The sequence below is a fragment of the Lagenorhynchus albirostris genome, chromosome 17 (assembly GCF_949774975.1).
Source record: "Lagenorhynchus albirostris chromosome 17, mLagAlb1.1, whole genome shotgun sequence".
NCBI classification, from domain to species: domain Eukaryota; kingdom Metazoa; phylum Chordata; class Mammalia; order Artiodactyla; family Delphinidae; genus Lagenorhynchus; species Lagenorhynchus albirostris.
Window position 1 is genome coordinate 80,515,310 of NC_083111.1, and position 18,010 is coordinate 80,533,319.

Consider the following 18,010-nt stretch of genomic DNA (forward strand, 5'->3'; position numbering starts at 1 on the left):
TTTAGGAACAACTCGTGCCAGCAACTCTGACAACTTGGACAAAACAGGCAAGTCCCTTGAAAGACACAAAACAATGAAGCTCGCTCGAGAAGGACCGCAGCAAGGGTGGCACAGACTGTTAGAGAGACTGTGGGTGACAATCCTCCCACAGAGAAAGAAAGGCCGTCTCAGATGGTGGCCACACACTTAAGGGAAGAATAATACCAATTCTACAGAAAGCCTTTCGGAAAACAGGAGGAAAGGATCCCCACTCATTTCAATACTGGCCTCATAGTTTCCGTAATCAGACAGCGTGGGCTGTATAAGCAGAGACACAGATTGAAAGAAACGTGAAAACAGAGGTGCCCAGGTCATTCCATGTCCAACCAACAGTGCGGTAACTGGGCATCTACAGAACCTCGACCCCAAATCCACCACACTCAGAAATGAACTCAGCGTGGACCACAGGTTCAATACAGGCGTCTGGCGGGTCCCTTGCCTTGTCTCCAGGATCAAGGTTGAGCAGATGCACGCGACAGGCCAGCAGCCCAGGAAGAGATGGACGCGGGTGTGAGCAGACGCCGCACCAAAGAGGAAGGATGAACGGACAGACAGCACAGGACAAGCCCCTGGTGCAGAGCCCGGGCTGCAGCGCAGCGAGGCCCCTCTCCCGCCAGCTCTGTGTGGCTGAAGCCAGCACGACTGCCAGAAAGGACGCCAAGCAGAGGGCTTCTCACAGCTGCCCTGGGGCCTGAAAACGTACAACCGCTGTGGACGACGGCTCGGCAGTTTCTTACAAAGTTAAACTTACACTCACGCTGGACCAGCAATTCGACTCTCAGGTGTTTATCCAAACCCGCCAAGAAAGCGAGGACGTGTTTCCACACAGATGTTCACACGCCCTTTTACTGCGCCAAGAGCCGGCAACGAGGAGCCCGCCCACCACGTGGACGGACACAAACCGTAGAGCGGCCCCTCCCGAGCAACAGAAGGACAAGCTATGACACACCCCACACCCACGGCCAGTCCTCGAACATATTAGGACGGGGAGGAAGCCGGAGCCGAAGGAGAGCAGCCCGCAGACCTCACACAGGCTGGGAGGGAGAGCAGAGCTGGGCCGGCATCTGGAGGGGAGCAGGGGCCACCCACTGCAGCCCCGGCTCTAGGCCAGCCCAGCCCCAGGGCAGCACGGAGATGTGACACCCGTGCAGCGGGGACCCAGCGCAGGTACTGGGCGCCCTCACCCTCCTCCGGCTCCACAGCTGCTGCCACGGTGGCCTCACACAGCAGTTCTGCGGCCCGTGTGCCGCCCAGACGGCACCTATTATTACCGCCCCAGCGCTCTCTGGGCTGCCAGACAGCAGGCCTGCGCTGACCTCGCCCTCCCTGACCCGCTGTGCCTGACTGCAGCCTCTGTGGAGAAGTCAGGCCCCGCAGAGCGATGCTCCCCTGGAAAGCCCGGGAAGGGCTCTGCCTGGGAGGCCCGAGGTAACCGGGGTAACAGGGTCTCAGGTCCCCACCTGCCCATCCTGAAGCTGCAGGGCCAGCCCAGCCCGAGCCAAGGCCTCGTCTGGACACTGAACCAGAAACAGAGAGAGAAAAGCAAGTGCGTGTGGGACGAGCAGGGTAAGCGCTGCCCTGGAGACCCTGTGTTTCAGCTTCACGTGTGACACTGCCAGGAGAAGAGGTCTTCCTCATTGTAGGTCACAGCCCAAAGGCTGGAACTAGGTGCCCTTGAGAAGACAGCTGCATCTTGTCTGTGCCTGGCTCTGCTCTGCGACGGGTGAGGGAGGGGACGAGCACCACCGAGGAGGAAGCCAAGCCCCTGAATGCCTGGGGTTTAGACGCTGTCACGTGCACGACGGCCGGCTGGGCGAGCACGTGAGTGAAGGAGCAGAGGATGAAGGACAGGAAGGATCCAGAGATCGTGGAGGGAGGACTGAGGGGAGGGACAGTGGCCTTCAGTGGCCACGAGCTTCCTGCCGGCTGAGCTGGGCGATGAACTCACCTCTGGGCAACTCGGGGCTGAGGCCCTCAGAGGGCAGAGACTGGCAGGAGAAGGTCTTGGCCACGACCTGCTCCACAGGCGTGAGAGCCAGGGCCTGGGGCTTGGCAGGGCCGGGGCCAGGGGCCACTCCACGCAGGTCGCCCAGCTTGCGCCGCACGACGGCACGCAGGTCCCGCCACTTGTGCTTGAGGTCCACGATGTCGCGGCGGCAGTAGCCCAGCGCGTTCACAGCCTGCAGGATGCGGCTCCACACGCGGTACCTCCGGGTGGGCTCGGCCCTCAGCAGCCCGGTGCCAAACAGCAGCTGGTGGTGCTTGCTGACCTTGGCCACCAGCACCTCCGTCTCCTGCGGACAGAAGTTGGGCTTCCTCTTCTTGGCCCGGGAGGCCCTGGGCCCCGCCACCCGGCCATGGGCCCTTGCAGCCAAGTCCTTCCTCGGGCCGGCAGGCGGCGAGGTGCGCTCCGGTGTCCCGCTGCCGTCCGTGGCGACCCCTGGCCCTGGAAAGGCACCAAAAGGCGGGTGTTTAAGGCCCCGGCCAGTGGAGTGGCAGATACGGTGGAGGCTCCCGGGGAGCCTCTTCAGATCCAGAACATTGCTGCCAGCTCCCACCCACCGGTCCCCTCCCTGCTGGGTTGTCCAGAGGCCTGGGTCCAAGTCCTGGCCCTGCAGCTGCCTGGCTGGGCGCCATGCGGCAAGGACCTCACTTCCGGGCCATGGTGCCCATCTACCTCCAAAAAGGGCCACCCAGCCCTACCTGCCTCCAGAAGCTGATGTCAGGGGCAAAGGAGTGAGAAGGTTGGGACAGCTGTCTCCTGTCCACAGGGAGAAGGCCCTCTGGGGCCAGGGCCAGCCTGGGGACAGCACTCACCACTGACACGCCAGACACCCTGGCCAAGAACCCACCCCTTGGGGCGCCACTGACCCCTGCCTTCCTGCCCAGCTGCATGAGTCCTGCCCTCGGCTTCCCCTCCCACGCAGCATCCTCCTGAAGCACACGCCGAGGACCCGACACTCGCCTGCCAGCCCCCTCTGCAAGGAGGATGCAGGCTCTGGGGCCAAGAGACCAAGGGGTCACGGGAGCCGGTCCAGCCCCTCACTCTGTCCTGTAGGGTCAGCCTCGTCCCTGAAGCCCACAGGGCCCTGACAGCCTGGCAACATCCCTCCTGCCACTGGTCCAGCCCCACCACGCCATCAGCTGGCCCTGGGAAGGGACATGCTGGTGGGGGTGAGGGTGGAGACGGGCCAGGCCCCCGCTTTTAGTGTTTGTCTGTTTTTAATATTTATTTATTTATTTGGTTGCACCAGGTCCTAGTTGCAGCACGTGGGCTCCTTAGTTGCAGCTTGCCAGCTCCTCAGTTGCAGCATGCGAACCCTTAGTTGCCTCATGTATGTGGGATCTAGTTCCCTGACCAGGGATCGAACCCAGGTCCCCTGCATTGTGAGCAAGGAGTCTTATCCACTGTGCCACCAGGGAAGCACCCACAGCCTGAGCCCCTGGAAGTCCATGCCCCGCCTGACCCTGCCTCCTCAGTGCTCATCATCTCTGGGTGGCCTTCACTGGGACCCCCAGACCCAGCATCCCAGCGGAAGTACCTCGCTTCCTGGCCCTTGGGCCTCTGGGTGTACCGGCCGGCCCCAGATCACCTTCCCCGTCCTTGCCCACACAGGGGTCCTGCAGGCTGCGCTCTGGCGACGGGCAGGGGAAATGACGGATTCCGTACTCAGTCCAACATTTAGCGCACTCTACAGACAGCAAGGGACAGTCTCGGTCTCTACAGACAGCCCCGCCTGCCTGCAGAGTGGCTCAGGGTGCCGCTGGTAGAACAAGGCTCTCACGCAGCACAGCAGGTGTGCCAGGCCCTCCAAACATCCATGTTGACAGCTCCACTCACTCAGACCCACCTCCTCCAGGAAGCCCTCCCTGACTGCCACACCCTCCAGAACGCCCCGTTTGCTGAAAGAGAGCAATCAGTTCAGAACTTTAAATTTTCCAATCTTTCTCCACACCCAGGTTCTTCTGAAAGGTAATTCCAAACCAGTACGAAACTCCTTAGAGCAGAGCCTCAGATGTGGCCCACAGACCAGGCCAGGCCTTTGACAGGTGTTATCTGTGTGCAACAAACAGCGCGGCAAAAACGGAGAATAAGGCCTTGGGAACGTCTGTGGCAATTTGAAATAGCCGCAACACCAGCACAGGACCATACTGCTGTATTTCATGAAAACACTGTTCCTGGTGTACTGGAAGTGAAAATAAAAACGAGTTCCCCTGACACTCGGCTGCCGAGCTGAGGAGCAACTGTGGGGTTTCCTCTCCAATAATTTTCGTTCATTGAGAAACACTTCCTGCACAGGTCTGCCAAAATTCCTGAGCCCTAAGATGCACGTCGTGAAGACACTCAGACACCTCTCTGAGCAAGCTGCCTTCTGTCCGCGGCACCTTGGGGCCCACGGAGGCGGTGGTGCCGGGCAGAGGCTACACGCCAGAGCCCATGAGGCTGCGTGGGCCCTGCTCCGCCTGGCTCTACGAGGAGGGCACTTGCCAGAAGCCTGCTCCAGGGGAGACATCTGAGCACGTCGACAGTCTGGCAAAGTCCTGGGGACTGGCAGTCCCGGCCCGTCTCAGCGCTGAGCTCCTACAGCGGCAGCTCCTTCGCAGAAAAGGCCTCCACGTTGGGTGTATCTGCGGGTCTGAGGGTCCAGGACAGGGCCCATCTCACACGAGGTCAGGGCCTAACCTCCCCTCTTCCCCAGGGGCTTCCTGGGGAGCCTCCAGGCAGGGTCTCCTCCTCAGGCACCCACCCAGCCTCCCCTGCAGGCAGACACTCCCCAGGCCCGGGAACTCCGGCCCCAGTGACGGCTGCCCAGACAGCACTGTGTAGGGTGGAGATGCAGCCGCCCAGGTCCCGGGCGATGGGGTCACCCTTCTGCTTCGTGGGGAGCAGGGAGACCGCAGGCCCGGCTGGCAGGCCAGGTGCCACTCGATGCCCAAGCCTCGCTGGCATCCGGTCACCAGGAGTCCAGACCCTGCCCACCTCCCCCTGGTTGCTCCACAAGGTTCCCAGACACCCATGGAGGGGCCAGTCTGATCTGCCCTCCGGAATCACGTGAACTTTGAACTTTGGGGGGTGGGGGGGGAACTGGGACAATTTACATGTAAATGCAGACAATTAAAAAGGAAACAATAAAGATCATTTGCAACCACACATCCCTAGGTAAACACTGTCCACACTCGGGCTGAGGTCTCACGCAACTAGAAGACTGTGGACGGGCTTTGCCTGTTTCATTCCCCACGTCCGTCCGTCATCCCACCGGGCCATGGATGGGTCGTCGGCACTCTCCAACAACTGATCCCCACGGCGGCCGGCTCTCTTCACTGTCTCCCCAGGCTGAGGGGTGATGGCATTTCTGAACTCTGTCTCCTACCCCCATGTGGCAAACACCTCTGCCTGTATCTCTGATTATTCCCTAACAGAGAAGAGGCGTGGCTGGGCTGAGAGGGAAGGCAGCGGGGTCTGGAGGCAGGGAGCCGTGTGCCCTCCCCTCCGGGGGAGCCCCCCCGCCACAGCCTGGCCACGGGAGAATGGCCAAGTTCACTTCCAGCTCTCCAGGTACCGGTGAGGCCGAGTGCCTTCTCCCGTGCTGCGAGCCATCCCGATCCCGTCACAGATCTGGCCCACCCGCATGAAGATTTGGCGGCGGGGGCAGTTCCTTCTATTTATGTGAACTCTGTGTGTGTTAGTCACGTCCCACTTGGCTTTTTGCTGCATTTGCGATGAGATTTTACGATAAGGGCCCACTCTGAGCTCTTCATAGTTAACTTTAGGGTCCCCGAGTAAGCCGTAACACACGGCGCTTGGCACACAGCAGGTACTGGTGACGGCAGCTGCTCCCACACCTGGGGTCTCCGCAGGGCCCCACCATTCTGGCTGGGAGGCCCAGCCCTGCCTCCCTGGGAGCCTTCCTGGTCACCCCCAGAATCACACCAGCATCCCAGAAGCAGCTGTGGTCTCAACAGCTGTCAACAAATCAGGAAGATGCAGACCCTTCTCTGACAGAAATGCAATTAACTTAGAAATCATTTTAAAAAGACAATTAGAAAGAAATACGTATGTTTGGAAATGACGAACTATAATTCTAAATAAATCCTGGATCAAAGAAGAAATCATAATGGACATAAAATATTTACAACTAAACACTAACAAAAAAATACTATATATTTTTAAATGTGTGAGATTCGACTAAAACAGTGATTATTTGGACATTTATAATCTTAAATACTTTTATTAGAAAAGAATAAAAACTAAATTTGAATGAGGTAAACATCCAGCTTAGGAGTCAGAAAAATAAAACAGCGTCAACTCAAAGAAAGGAGGAGGAAAATAGTAAAAACATGGGCAGAAATCCATCAAATTTTAAAACTAGCATATGATAGAGATCAAGAAAGTCAAGTCAGCTCTTTGGAGAGGCTCATAACACTGCCAAGGGTCTGACAATATTGTTTACGAAAGAAGAAAACAGGAAGGTACAAATAAACAACATTAGGAATAAAAAAGAGAATGTGATCCAGGTACCACAGATGTTACCAAAACAACAGGAACAGAGCTTCACCGGGTTAACTTGCTCAGTCTCCACCACGACAGGAGGGAAGCCTAACCTGGTCCATTTTCAGGTGGTCAGGACACAGCTGCAACACGGCAGGGCAGGGGGTCGGAACCAGAGCAGCTACCCTCAGAGCTGTGCCCTTGACCAAACAATAATGCTGCCCAGGTCCGACTGGACAGTGACACGCTACCACGCACGATGTCATTTCAATCAATTTGAACATTTAGACGAAGCAGACTCATGTCCAGAAGAACACAACAAACTGACCCAAGAAGAAACAGAGAGCCTGGACAGCCTTCACAGACGGAGAGAGTAACGGGCAGTCCAAAGCAGTCCACAAAGAAAACTCCAGGCCCGCGTGGCAGTTTTACAGCAAAATCCCAGATGCCTGTGAGGAACACAGAGTCCTCTTCATCCCAAAACTCACACAGAACATAAGCACCATTTCTACTCAACCCTGAACTAGAGCATCGGGCCGGCTCCAGACGGCAGGAAAAATAAGTAAAAGATAAAAGCATTGAAATAGAAGAGGAAAATACTGTTGTTATTCATAAATGACACTGTCTATACAGAAAACCCAAGATTCTACAAATTATTACAATTAATAAAAAGATTTTAGCAAAATGGCAGGACAAAGTCAGTGGGCAAAAGTCAATTACACTCCACAGGGAGAACCTGGCTTCCTCAAGAAATAAAGTTCAGGAGGAAAAAAGAAAAACTAAGATAGAGGAGAATCTAGAGATTTGGAAAGACTTAAAAGGCGCATCATTGACTACAACGCGTGGATCTCGTAAGCACCCCGTGGAAACGCATGTCTCTGTGGTGCGCCGGAACCCACCGGTGGGCAGGAAGCCACGGCTGCAACTGTACGACACTTGGTCATGGAAAAGAGACACACCCTGAAATACTCACACAGGAGATGTGCTGACGTCTGGGGCTTCCTTCTCAATGCCCTGGGCAGAGGGGTCATGAGGGCAGAGGTGAGGCTGGACCAGCCACGGGGGATGCCCCTCACCCCGAAACCCAGTGGACGGGTGCTGGGTTCATGATATCACTGCGTCTACTGTTCTGTTTGAAGTATCTCACATTTAGAAAGTTAAAAAATAGGATGTAAAAATTAAACAAAACCTCTGGACTTTCCTTCTTAAAACAACCAGTCGTGTGTGCGTGCACCAGCAACCATGACTTGGAACGTGTAATCTATACCATTCATAATGGTACCAATTATCAAAGCAGCAAAAAACATGTTGTCATTTTGCTAAGTTTAATGGAAGATATGTAAGATCTTTATGGAGAAAATTATAAACCTTTATTGAAAGATGTTAAAGACCCAATAAACAGAAAGACCGACACGTTCATGGGCTGGAAGACTGATGATGACAGAGATTCCGATTCTCACACGTTAACACAGCGGAAGCACAGCAATCGCAGGCCAAGTCTGACGCAGGGATTCTATAATCTATTCAGCAGCAAAAGGCCAAAATACCAAGACATTTCTAAGGAAAAACAAGTAGAGCAACTTGCCCTAAAAAATATCAAAGTTACAACAACCGCATGAAAATTAGGGTAGAACTTTGCACAGGAATAGAAAACCTGACCAGGAGAACCTGTAAGGGAAACTGTACTCATCACAGAGCTGGCACTGCAGGTCTGCAGAAAGGGATGGAATTTTCAGTCAAGGGCCCAGGGACCATCTGTTATACGGAGAAAAGTGCTATTGCACTCCACCCGCCCCTCCCCACCTCTCACCATAAACAAAAATCAATTCCAGGTGATTGCAAGACTTAAATATGAAAAACAAATTATATAAGCTTTAGAGGAAGTAAAGGCAAAATCATTATCACCGTATCATAGAATTTATTAAACAGAAAACGCACACCATGACAGGGATGATTGATAAACTCAGCTACGTCGTGATTAAGAACCTGCTTTCCTCAGCAGCACCATAATGAAAAGCAGGCCCAGTGGACAAAGGTTTCACCTCCAGAAACCTTGTACATCGACAAGAACAAGACAAACTCAAAGGAAAAATACACGAAAGAGTTACCCAGAGAGCCCCAAATGCCCAGTGATCCCACGAAAACCTGATCAATCCCATGAGTTACCAGAGAAATGTGAATTACAACCAGAAGACACCATTCCACGCCCACAGACGGGCAAACAGTTAAGGCCGCCACCGCCCGGTGAAGGGATGGGAAGCAGGGGCAGGTCAGCACGACCACCGGTCACCGAGCTGGCCACCCCTGGCCACCCCCTCGCTTGGGCCGTCCCGACAGCGCCAGCGTCCAAGGGTCCTCAGCACCACCACGCAACAGGGCCCAAAACAGGTGCCCTAACAGCCCCTCGCCCATGGACCAGGAACACCTGCCACGGCCACGCACATGACCCAGCGCCACAGAGAAGGGAGATGGAAGGGCAGCCACGTGAACGGCAGTGACTCGGGCAAAACAGCACAACCAGCAAACTGCAGAATAATTCAACCGTACAGAGTCCCAAAACACGCAGACTCGCAAGGTCTGTGTGAGACTATGACATGTAGCAGCAAAACCACAAGCAAGAGCCAGGAAGCCGTAACCCACAGCCCAGGGGTGACGGGAAGGAACTGGGATCCAGGGGAGGCACCTGGGAGTCCATGTCGCCAAGCCTTAAACCGTCACATTTAAAGTCCCCATGCACACTCACTCACACTCACTGAGTCGCACATCTGCCTGGCACCCCCAAGGACACGAAATCAGTTACGTAAGCCACAGTCCTGCCGAAAACCCCCTTGGCCCAGGGAAGGGAGCCAGCGAGTGAGCAGACTGTGCGGTCAGCCTGTGGGGTGAGGGCTCGGCACCCAGAAACCTAGAAGTGGATCCCGCCCGGTGTAGCTCAGGACAGTGTCCAGCACCCCGCGGGCCTCGCTTCCCGCACTGCGCACTGCACGCTAACACCTGCTCCACAGTCACCCACTCAGCCATCTGCCAAGCACCCGCAGGCCACCGCAGAATGACCGCAGACACCCAAGTCCACCCCACAGCAGAGCAGCCTCTCCTACTCTGCTCTCTCCTGGTGCCGACTCAGCCCAACGCCAACGGTGCCATCCCAGCCCAGGGCCAGGGTCACCCCTGGTCCCGGGTCACAGGCAGCGCCGGCCAGGACAGAACCCATCTACAGCCACCAACACAGCACAGTGGAGACCCGCCCACACTGCCCACTGCTGTCCTTACCTAGGGGCTGATAGCCTTGTGTGGAGGGCCCCCCAAAAGGGCCGTGGCTCCCCAGGCCGCCGCTGCCAGCGATGGATCCGTAGGACATCTTCTCACAGAAGGCAGGGCCGCCGCCTTCCTGCAGAGCTGGAAGAAACCAAACCCGGGCAGGGAGGGAGGAAAGAGGGTTTAGCGCTGGGATTCAGGATGCACTCTGGCCCCGCCCACCCTGCCTAGGAGTCTGACTCTGCTGCACCCTCACCTTGCAAGTCAACAAATAATGTGTAAATGTTGAAAAAAATCAAGCAGTAGCGACACGGGTGTGTTATTCAGAGGAAAGCATCAAAGATCTACTAGAAGAATCCAAAGCAGCTGACTCGGGACAGGACGAGGGCGGCTAGGGGTGACTTTTCTCTGAATTAACCATGTGGCGCTCCTTTACTCCATAAACTTCATGGATGGATAACATAAAAATATTAAAGCTTAATTTGCAAAATTCCAGTAAGATCATCCTCCAGAAAGATCAGTGTGGAAACAAGAGCTGCGGCTGCAGGGGTGTCTGCCTTGAGCAGACAAGATCCAGGTGGGGGCCCAGCATCTCCTCAGATCTCTGGAAGGCCGCCCCATCATTGTCCTGTGCGGCCATGCAGACCCCAGGCAGGCACAGGGACCCAAGAGGACTCGGCCCAGTTCCACAGGTGCACCCGGCAATGTGTCCAACGTGGTCAAGGGGGCCTGGCCCTGGGGACCTGAGCATCGAGTGGGCGACAAGGGATCCAACAGCAGCTTTCAGAGACCCTGGGGGCACAGGAGAGCCACAGACCGGCGGGTCCCCAGGGCAGCAGCTCAAGCAGGATCTGAGCCGGGAGCAGAGAGCAGGTGGCCAAGCCGCAGAGCCACGGTTTGAAGGGAGGGGCAGGGCAGCCCTGGGAAGACAGGAGGGACAGCAAGTGTAAGGCGGTCCCACGGCCACCTGGGGGACTGGCGGAGGCTGCGGGGCGGCACTAGGGACCCTCCAACCCAAAGGCCCACCGTGCGCCCAGCCACAGACGGGCAACTGGAAGGGACTGCGGGGCCCAGCCAACAGCACCTGTTGCTTGAGAGGCAAAAACAATCCAAGGGACTGCCACAGATGTCCAGGCAGGTGAGGGGTCGTGGCAGTCCTGGTCTGAGAAGGGCAAGTCCCCAGCCTGCCATCTCATCTAACCTGCAGTCTCACACGGCCTCTGCCTTTGCTCAGGAACTGGGAGATGGAGGCCATCCCACCGCTGGGCCACAAAGACTCAGCCCAGCCCGAGGACACTGGTCTGGGAACACGAAACGCCACCGGGCAGGACTCTGGGCCTCAAGGCCCTGGGGACCCGGAGCCCAGCGGGCCCGTCCCCGGTGGCTCGCAGCCACCCACCCCCACCCCCAGGCTCCCCACGTGCCAGGCTGCACCCTCAGCTTCCTCCCCGCCGCTCCCGCCCATCCACCTGCAGCCAGTTCACGCCCCGACTTCTGCACCAAGGTGTCCCCCAGCAAGGGCAGGCAGCAGGCAGCAAGGACCCAAACAAAGAAGAGGGAGGGAGCCGCTGGCAACCCAGAGGGCGGGCGGAAGCTGCAGCAGGGCCAGGCCAGAGGGCCGGGCGGATGCTGCTGGGCTGTGGTGTCCCAGGGCAGCCCCAGGCTGCCTCCAAACTGCTGGGCAGAGGCCAAGGGAGCAATGCCCGCTCCCCGGGAGGCCTCCTACCAAGCGGCTTCCACCGCCCACCAGGGCTGCCAGCCTCCTCCAGCCTCGTGCCCCTGGCTCATGTTGGCGCCAGGCTGTGCCCTGGACGTCAGCCCCCTGCCCCGCAGCAGCCTGAAGGGAGCCGTCTGTCCTCAGACTGCCCAGATCCTGTCCCCCAGGCACCAGAGGAAGTGCGGGTGCCAGGGGACGCCCCCAGCAATGCAGCCCTGCCTGCAGGACAAAGCCCCCAGGCCCGGGGGAGGAGCGGCCCGCCAGCAGGATGCCAGGGGACACGGGGCTAGAGGGGCACCCGGACACGGCTCAGGCTGGGGGCCAACAAGCCGAGCTCCAGGGCCAGCGCTGAGGCTGTGGTAGGGCCGTCTCTGCCCCGGATGGGCTCCCACGCAGGGCGTGACCTCCGCCTGCAGCTCTCTCCTGCCGGCCTGGGTCTCTCAGAGGCCGGGGCCCCCGAAGACCAGGGTCGACCTTCCCAGTAGCAGACAAGGAACGGTACTGTCTAGACGGGGGTGCCACAGAATGGGCCCTGCCCCCCTCACTAAGCTGAAGGGACCCCCCTCCCCAAGTTTGGAGAGCCGGTCCTCCCAAGCTGGGGCCTGCACAAGTCACTTCACCCCCCTGGTCCTGCTTTCTCATCTGTAATAGGGGGCAGCACGCCCGCCCTTAGCAGATTAGGGTGAGGCGTCAATCGGTGACCTTCAGGAGCTCACCTGTGAGCCTGTGCCCCGTGGTGACATGGGGCCACATGTGGCACTGGACAGCAGCGGCGCTGAGTGAGGGCCAGGCCTGGGGGCCGGAGAAGCGAGAGCAGCACGGCTGTCCCTCCTTCCTCCTGCCCTCAGCCTCCCGAAGGCCTGAGCCCACCAGGAACCGCAAGATGCGCCCAAAACCCAGAGCAGGAGGAGGGCACGGGGACCCCGCAGCCCCCCTGGAGGTACGAGCTGACCTCTGCCCGATGGCTGCGCCTCGCCCTGCACCTCGCTCCTGCTGGAGCCTCTGTGAGGCCCTCCCGGCCGAGGTGATGGGCCTGACAGCAGCAGCAGGTGTCCTCCCCGCTGGAGGGTCCACTCCCGGGCCCGCCCCACACCCACCTGCAGGGGAGCTGCTGGGGCAGACCTGCCCCGATTCTGCTCTGCGCTCTGCTCCACCCTGGGCCCAGCGGCATGGCTCCGGGTCCTGACCTGCATTGCTTAGAGACCGCAGAGCTGCCCCGGCGAGGGCGAGGGCGAGGTAGGAGGCAACACTGATGCCCAGTCCCGCCCACGCCACTCGAGGCGGAGGCGGAGCAGCCCAGGCTGCTGCCCACTGAGGGCCAGGAGGACATGGTGAGTCGGCCCGCACACGGCAGCCCTCAAGCTAGACCCACACTTCCCCCCACTGACCACCCCCCATGGGCCCACCGAAGGGGCTTCCGATGGGGGGCACTGGGGAAGCCAAAGCAGCTCGCAGACCCCGGGAGGAAGGCAAGGACATCACCCAAGACCAGGCTGCCCGGCACCAGGCCCCGCATCTGGAGTGTCCTGCAGAGAAGACATCTGGGACCTGTCTGGGGTCATGGGGGCCTTGGAGGATGACAGGCGTCTACCGTGGGCCCAGGGGAGGGGGTGGAGGTCCCTGTGCCAGGCATCCCCTGATCTAGCCCAAACCCCCAATTTTTTTTTTAACATCTTTATTGGAGTATAATTGCTTTACAATGGTGTGTTAGTTTCTGCTGTATAACAAAGTGAGTCAGCTACACGTATACATGCATCCCCATATCTCCTCCCTCTTGCATTTCCCCCCCACCCTCCCTATCCCACCCCTGTAGGCGTTCACAAAGCACCGAGCTGATCTCCCTGTGCTATGCGGCTGCTTCCCGCTAGCTATCTATTTTACGTTTGGTAGTGTGTATATGTCCATGCCACTCTCTCACTTCGTCCCGGCTTACCCTTCCACCTCCCCGTGTCCTCAAGTTCATTCTCTATGTCTCCGTCTTTATTCCTGTCCTGCCCCTAGGTTCTTCAGAACCATTTTTTTTTTTTAGATTCCATATATATGTGTTAGCATACAGTATTTGTTTTTCTCTTTCTGACTTACTTCACTCTGTATGACAGTCTTTAGGTCCATCCACCTCACTACAAATAACTCATTTTCATTTCTTTTTATGGCTGAGTAATATTCCATTGTATACATGTGCCACATCTTCTTTATCCATTCATCTGTTGATGGACACCTAGGTTGCTTCCATGTCCTGGCTGTTGTAAACAGTGCTGCAATGAACATTGTGGTACATGACTCTTTTTGAATTACGGTTTTCTCAGGGTATATGCCCAGTAGTGGGTTTGCTGGGTCATATGGTAATTCTATTTGTAGTTTTTTAGGAACCTCCATACCGTTCTCCATAGTGGCTGTATCAATTTACATTCCTCCCTTTTCTCCACACCCTCTTCAGCATTTACTGTTTGTAGATTTTTTGATGATGGCCATTCTGACTGGTGTGAGGTGACACCTCACTGTAGTTTTGATTTGCATTTCTCTAATGGTTAGTGAGGTTGAGCATCCTTTCATGTGTTTGTTGGCAATCTGTGTATCTTCTTTGGAGAAATGTCTATTTAGGTCTTCTGCCCATTTTTGGATTGGGCTGTTTGTTTTTTTGATATTGAGCTGCATGAGCTGCTCGTATATTTTGGAGATTAATCCTTTGTCAGTTGCTTCGTTTGCAAATATTTTCTCCCGTTCTGAAGGTTGTCTTTTCGTCTTGTTAATGGTTTCCTTTGTTGTGCAAAAGCTTTTAAGTTTCATTAGGTCCCATTTGTTTACTTTTGTTTTTATTTCCATTTCTCTAGGAGGTGGGTCAAAAAGGATCTTGCTGTGATTTATGTCACAGAGTGTTCTGCCTATGTTTTCCTCTAAGAGTTTGATAGTTTCTGGCCTTACATTTAGGTCTTTAATCCATTTTGAGCTTATTTTTGTGTATGGTGTTAGGGAGTGTTCTAATTTCATTCTTTTACATGTAGCTGTCTAGTTTTCCCAGCACCACTTATTGAAGAGGCTGTCTTTTCTCCATTGTATATTCTTGCCTCCTTTATCAAAGATAAGGTGACCATATGTGTGTGGGTTTATCTCTGGGCTTTCTATCCTGTTCCATTGATCTCTATTTCTGTTTTTATGCCAGTACCATACTATCTTGATTACTTTTGTAGCTTTGTAGTATAGTCTGAAGTCCGGGAGCCTGATTCCTCCAGCTCCATCTTTCTTTCTCAAGATTGCTTTGGCTATTCGGGGTCTTTTGTGTTTCCATACAAATTGTGAACTTTTTTGTTCTAGTTCTTTGGAAAATGCCACTGGTAGTTTCATAGGGATTGCACTGAATCTGTAGATTGCTTTGAGTAGTATAGTCATTGTCACAATGTTGATTCTTCCAATCTAAGAACATGGTATATCTCTCCATCTGTTTGTATCATCTTTTATTTCTTTCATCAGTGTCTTATAGTTTTCTGCATACAGGTCTTTTGTCTCCTTAGCAAAGTTTATTCCTAGGTATTTTATTCTTTTTGTTGCAATGGTAAATTGAAGTGTTTCCTTAATTTCTCTTTCAGATTTTTCATCATTAGTGTATAGGAATGCAAGAGATTTCTGTGCATTAATTTCATATCTGCTACTTTACCAAATTCATTGATTAGCTCTAGTAGTTTTCTGGTAGCATCTTTAGGATTCTTTACGTATAGTATCACGTCATCTCAAACAATGACAGTTTTACTTCTTTTCTGATTTGGATTCCTTTTCTTTCTTTTTCTTCTCTGACTGCTGTGGCTATAACTTCCAAAACTATGTTGAATGATAGCATTGAGAGTGGGCAACCTTGTCTTGTTCCTGATCTTAGCGGAAATGGTTTCAGTTTTTCACCATTGAGAATGATGCTGGCTGTGGGTCAAACCCCAATTTTTAAGAAGAGAAACTGAACTCAGGGAGGGAAACCGACTCACCCAAGTCACAGAGACAGACGGGGTCTAGGACAAGCCCCCCAACACCCCGCCCCATGGCTGCAGTCCTCCCACCCGCCCTCCCCAGTACTCTCTGCCCTGGGTACTGCGGTCCCACTGTGGTCCCACAGCTGGGGAGGAAGAAAAGAGCAACTCCCGCACCTGCCTGGTACCCCGCCAGCACCCTCCCTGCCCACTGGAGCTGGCAGGCGGCGTGTGAATGCAGTCTGCACTGCCCACAGACGGTGCAGAGAGAGATGTGAGTGGGTACACGGAGCCGCACAAGGACCAGTCGTTCACACAGCTGTGAGTGTGATGTTCATCTTCTTCCCAGCCTTGTCCCCTAAGACGGGGTAACGCCCCAGAGCAACGGACACACCCAGCACGCAGATTTTGGTTACAAAGTACCATTCTTCACAAAAAGGAATTAAGACTGCTTGGAGAAATGGTTGATTCCAGGACTGGGCAGAGAAAGTAAAAGATAAGCCTAGAATATTCTGTTACACAAAAGAGTACGGAAGTGCTCGAAGCAAGGTGGGGCTGTCCCCAAAGGACACAGGAACCAGCCTGAAAGGCTTCCACTGGCCAAATCTGGGACAACCTGAGCATGAAAATAGACAATAGCGGAACTTCCCTGGTGGCGCAGTCGTTAAGAATCCGCCTGCCAATGCAGGGGACACGGGTTCGAGCCCTGGTCCGGGAAGATCTCACATGCCGTGGAGCAACTAAGCCCGTGCGCCTCAACTACTGAGCCTGCGCTCTAGAGCCCACAAGCCACAGCTACTGAAGCCCACGTGCCTAGAGCCAGTGCTCACAACAAGAGAAGCTACCACAATGAGGAGCCTGCGCACCGCAACGAAGAGTAGCCCCTGCTCGCCACAGCTAAAAGAATGCCCACACACAGCAATGAAAACCCAAGGCAGCCAATAAATAAATAAATTTAAAAAAAAAAAAAAGAATCCGCCTGCCAATGCAGCAGATATGGGTTCGAGCCCTAGTCCGGGAAGATCCCACATGCCATGGAGCAACTAAGCCCGTGTGCCACAACTACTGAGCCTGTGCTCTAGAGCCTGCAAGCCACAACTACTGAGCCCATGTGCCACAGCTACTGAAGCCCATGTGCCTAGAGCCCATGCTCCGCAACAAGAGAAGCCACCGCAATGAGAAGCCCATGCACTGCAACAAAGAGCAGCCCCTCCTCGCTGCAACTAGAGAAAAGCCCGCACGCAGCAACGAAGACCCGATGCAGCCAAAAAATAATTAATTTTTAAAAAATAGACAATGGTAATAAAAGATAACTTTTATTTATTATAGCCTTATAATAAAGAAGTAAAACAGAAATCCATGAGTCCACATGGTTATAAACAAATAAACAAGTGAAAAAAAGGAAAAAGCTCTTTCTTAGAGCATATACTGACAACTGGGGAAGGAATGATGGAATGAGCAACATTGTGACCATAATTGATTCAGGCAAGAATGTCCAGTGGACCTTAGAGCTGGTGGGTGAAAGTCCCACGAGTAACAGGATATTCACATAGTCTCAAAGTATCTTCCCCAAGAAACTTACTAATTAAAAATGGAAAAAGAATAACCTTGTAGAGGAGAAACCTGGCAGACTAGTCACCTTAACCCAAGGACCTACATCACACCATCGGGGACACATCAGACGTCATGTGCCTCCTGCTGCCACACGCGCTGAGGAGGACCCGGCAGCGCCTTCCAGGTCCGCCTGCCAAGAACAAACAATTGTGGAGACATCAGACACACCCAGCTGAGCGAAAGCCTGCAAAACAACTGACCTGCAGTCTTCACCAATGTCAGTTTCGGGAAACAAAGACAGAGGAACTAACCGTCCAGGTTCAAGGAGGCTAAAGGGACGTCACTCCCCAAAACCAACACACAATCCTGGATTTCATTTTGCTAAGACGAGTTACTGGGATCCCTCACAAGGTCTGTCCCGTGAACACCAGTAAGACCCTTAGGCTAGAGTACTGGCTGGTTAATGTCCTTATTTTGATAACCGCCCTGCAGTTACGTAAGAGATCATGTATTTGGGGATCGAGGAGCATCACATCTGCAGCTCACTGAGCGGTTCAGAAGAACACACGACGTTCACACGAACATGAAGAGGGAAGGAGATGAAGCAAATACGGGGAAACGGTAACACATGGGGAATCTGGTGGAAAGGTAGGCTTTCTGTTAATCTGGTAACTTTTCTTTAAAACTAGAATTACTATGTCCAAGAGTTTTAAGTTCAAAATAAAATGAAAATTCTACTAGAGTTTTTTTTTAATAAATTTAAGAAAGATGCAAGATCTGTGTACTGAAAACTAAAATAAAAACAATTATTAAAAGTAAAGGAAACATAAAACAAATGAGGGGCCACGCCGTGTTCGTGGGCTGGGCACCAAGACTGCACAGCTACACAATCAGCTGTAACACACTTCACTGGCAGTAACTTGCACACATGTCCGACACAGCTTCTAAAACCAAGAAGTTCCTCCCACTTCAAAAATAATTAGACTAGTTTTGGAGAAAAAG

General features: G+C 54.3%; 1 protein-coding gene across 1 annotated transcript in view; it reads right to left on the reverse strand.

Annotated features, from left to right (window-relative positions):
• Positions 1–18,010, reverse strand: part of TSNARE1 (t-SNARE domain containing 1) — a 78,696-nt gene that overhangs the window by 39,525 nt on the left and 21,161 nt on the right. Inside the window, exons 2-3 of the mRNA XM_060128189.1 lie at positions 9,800–9,925; positions 1,988–2,485 (exon numbers count right to left, since the gene is read on the reverse strand). Coding sequence (XP_059984172.1) covers positions 1,988–2,485; positions 9,800–9,887 — 586 coding nt within the window. The 5' untranslated portion in view covers positions 9,888–9,925. The remainder of the gene's footprint in view (positions 1–1,987; positions 2,486–9,799; positions 9,926–18,010) is intronic.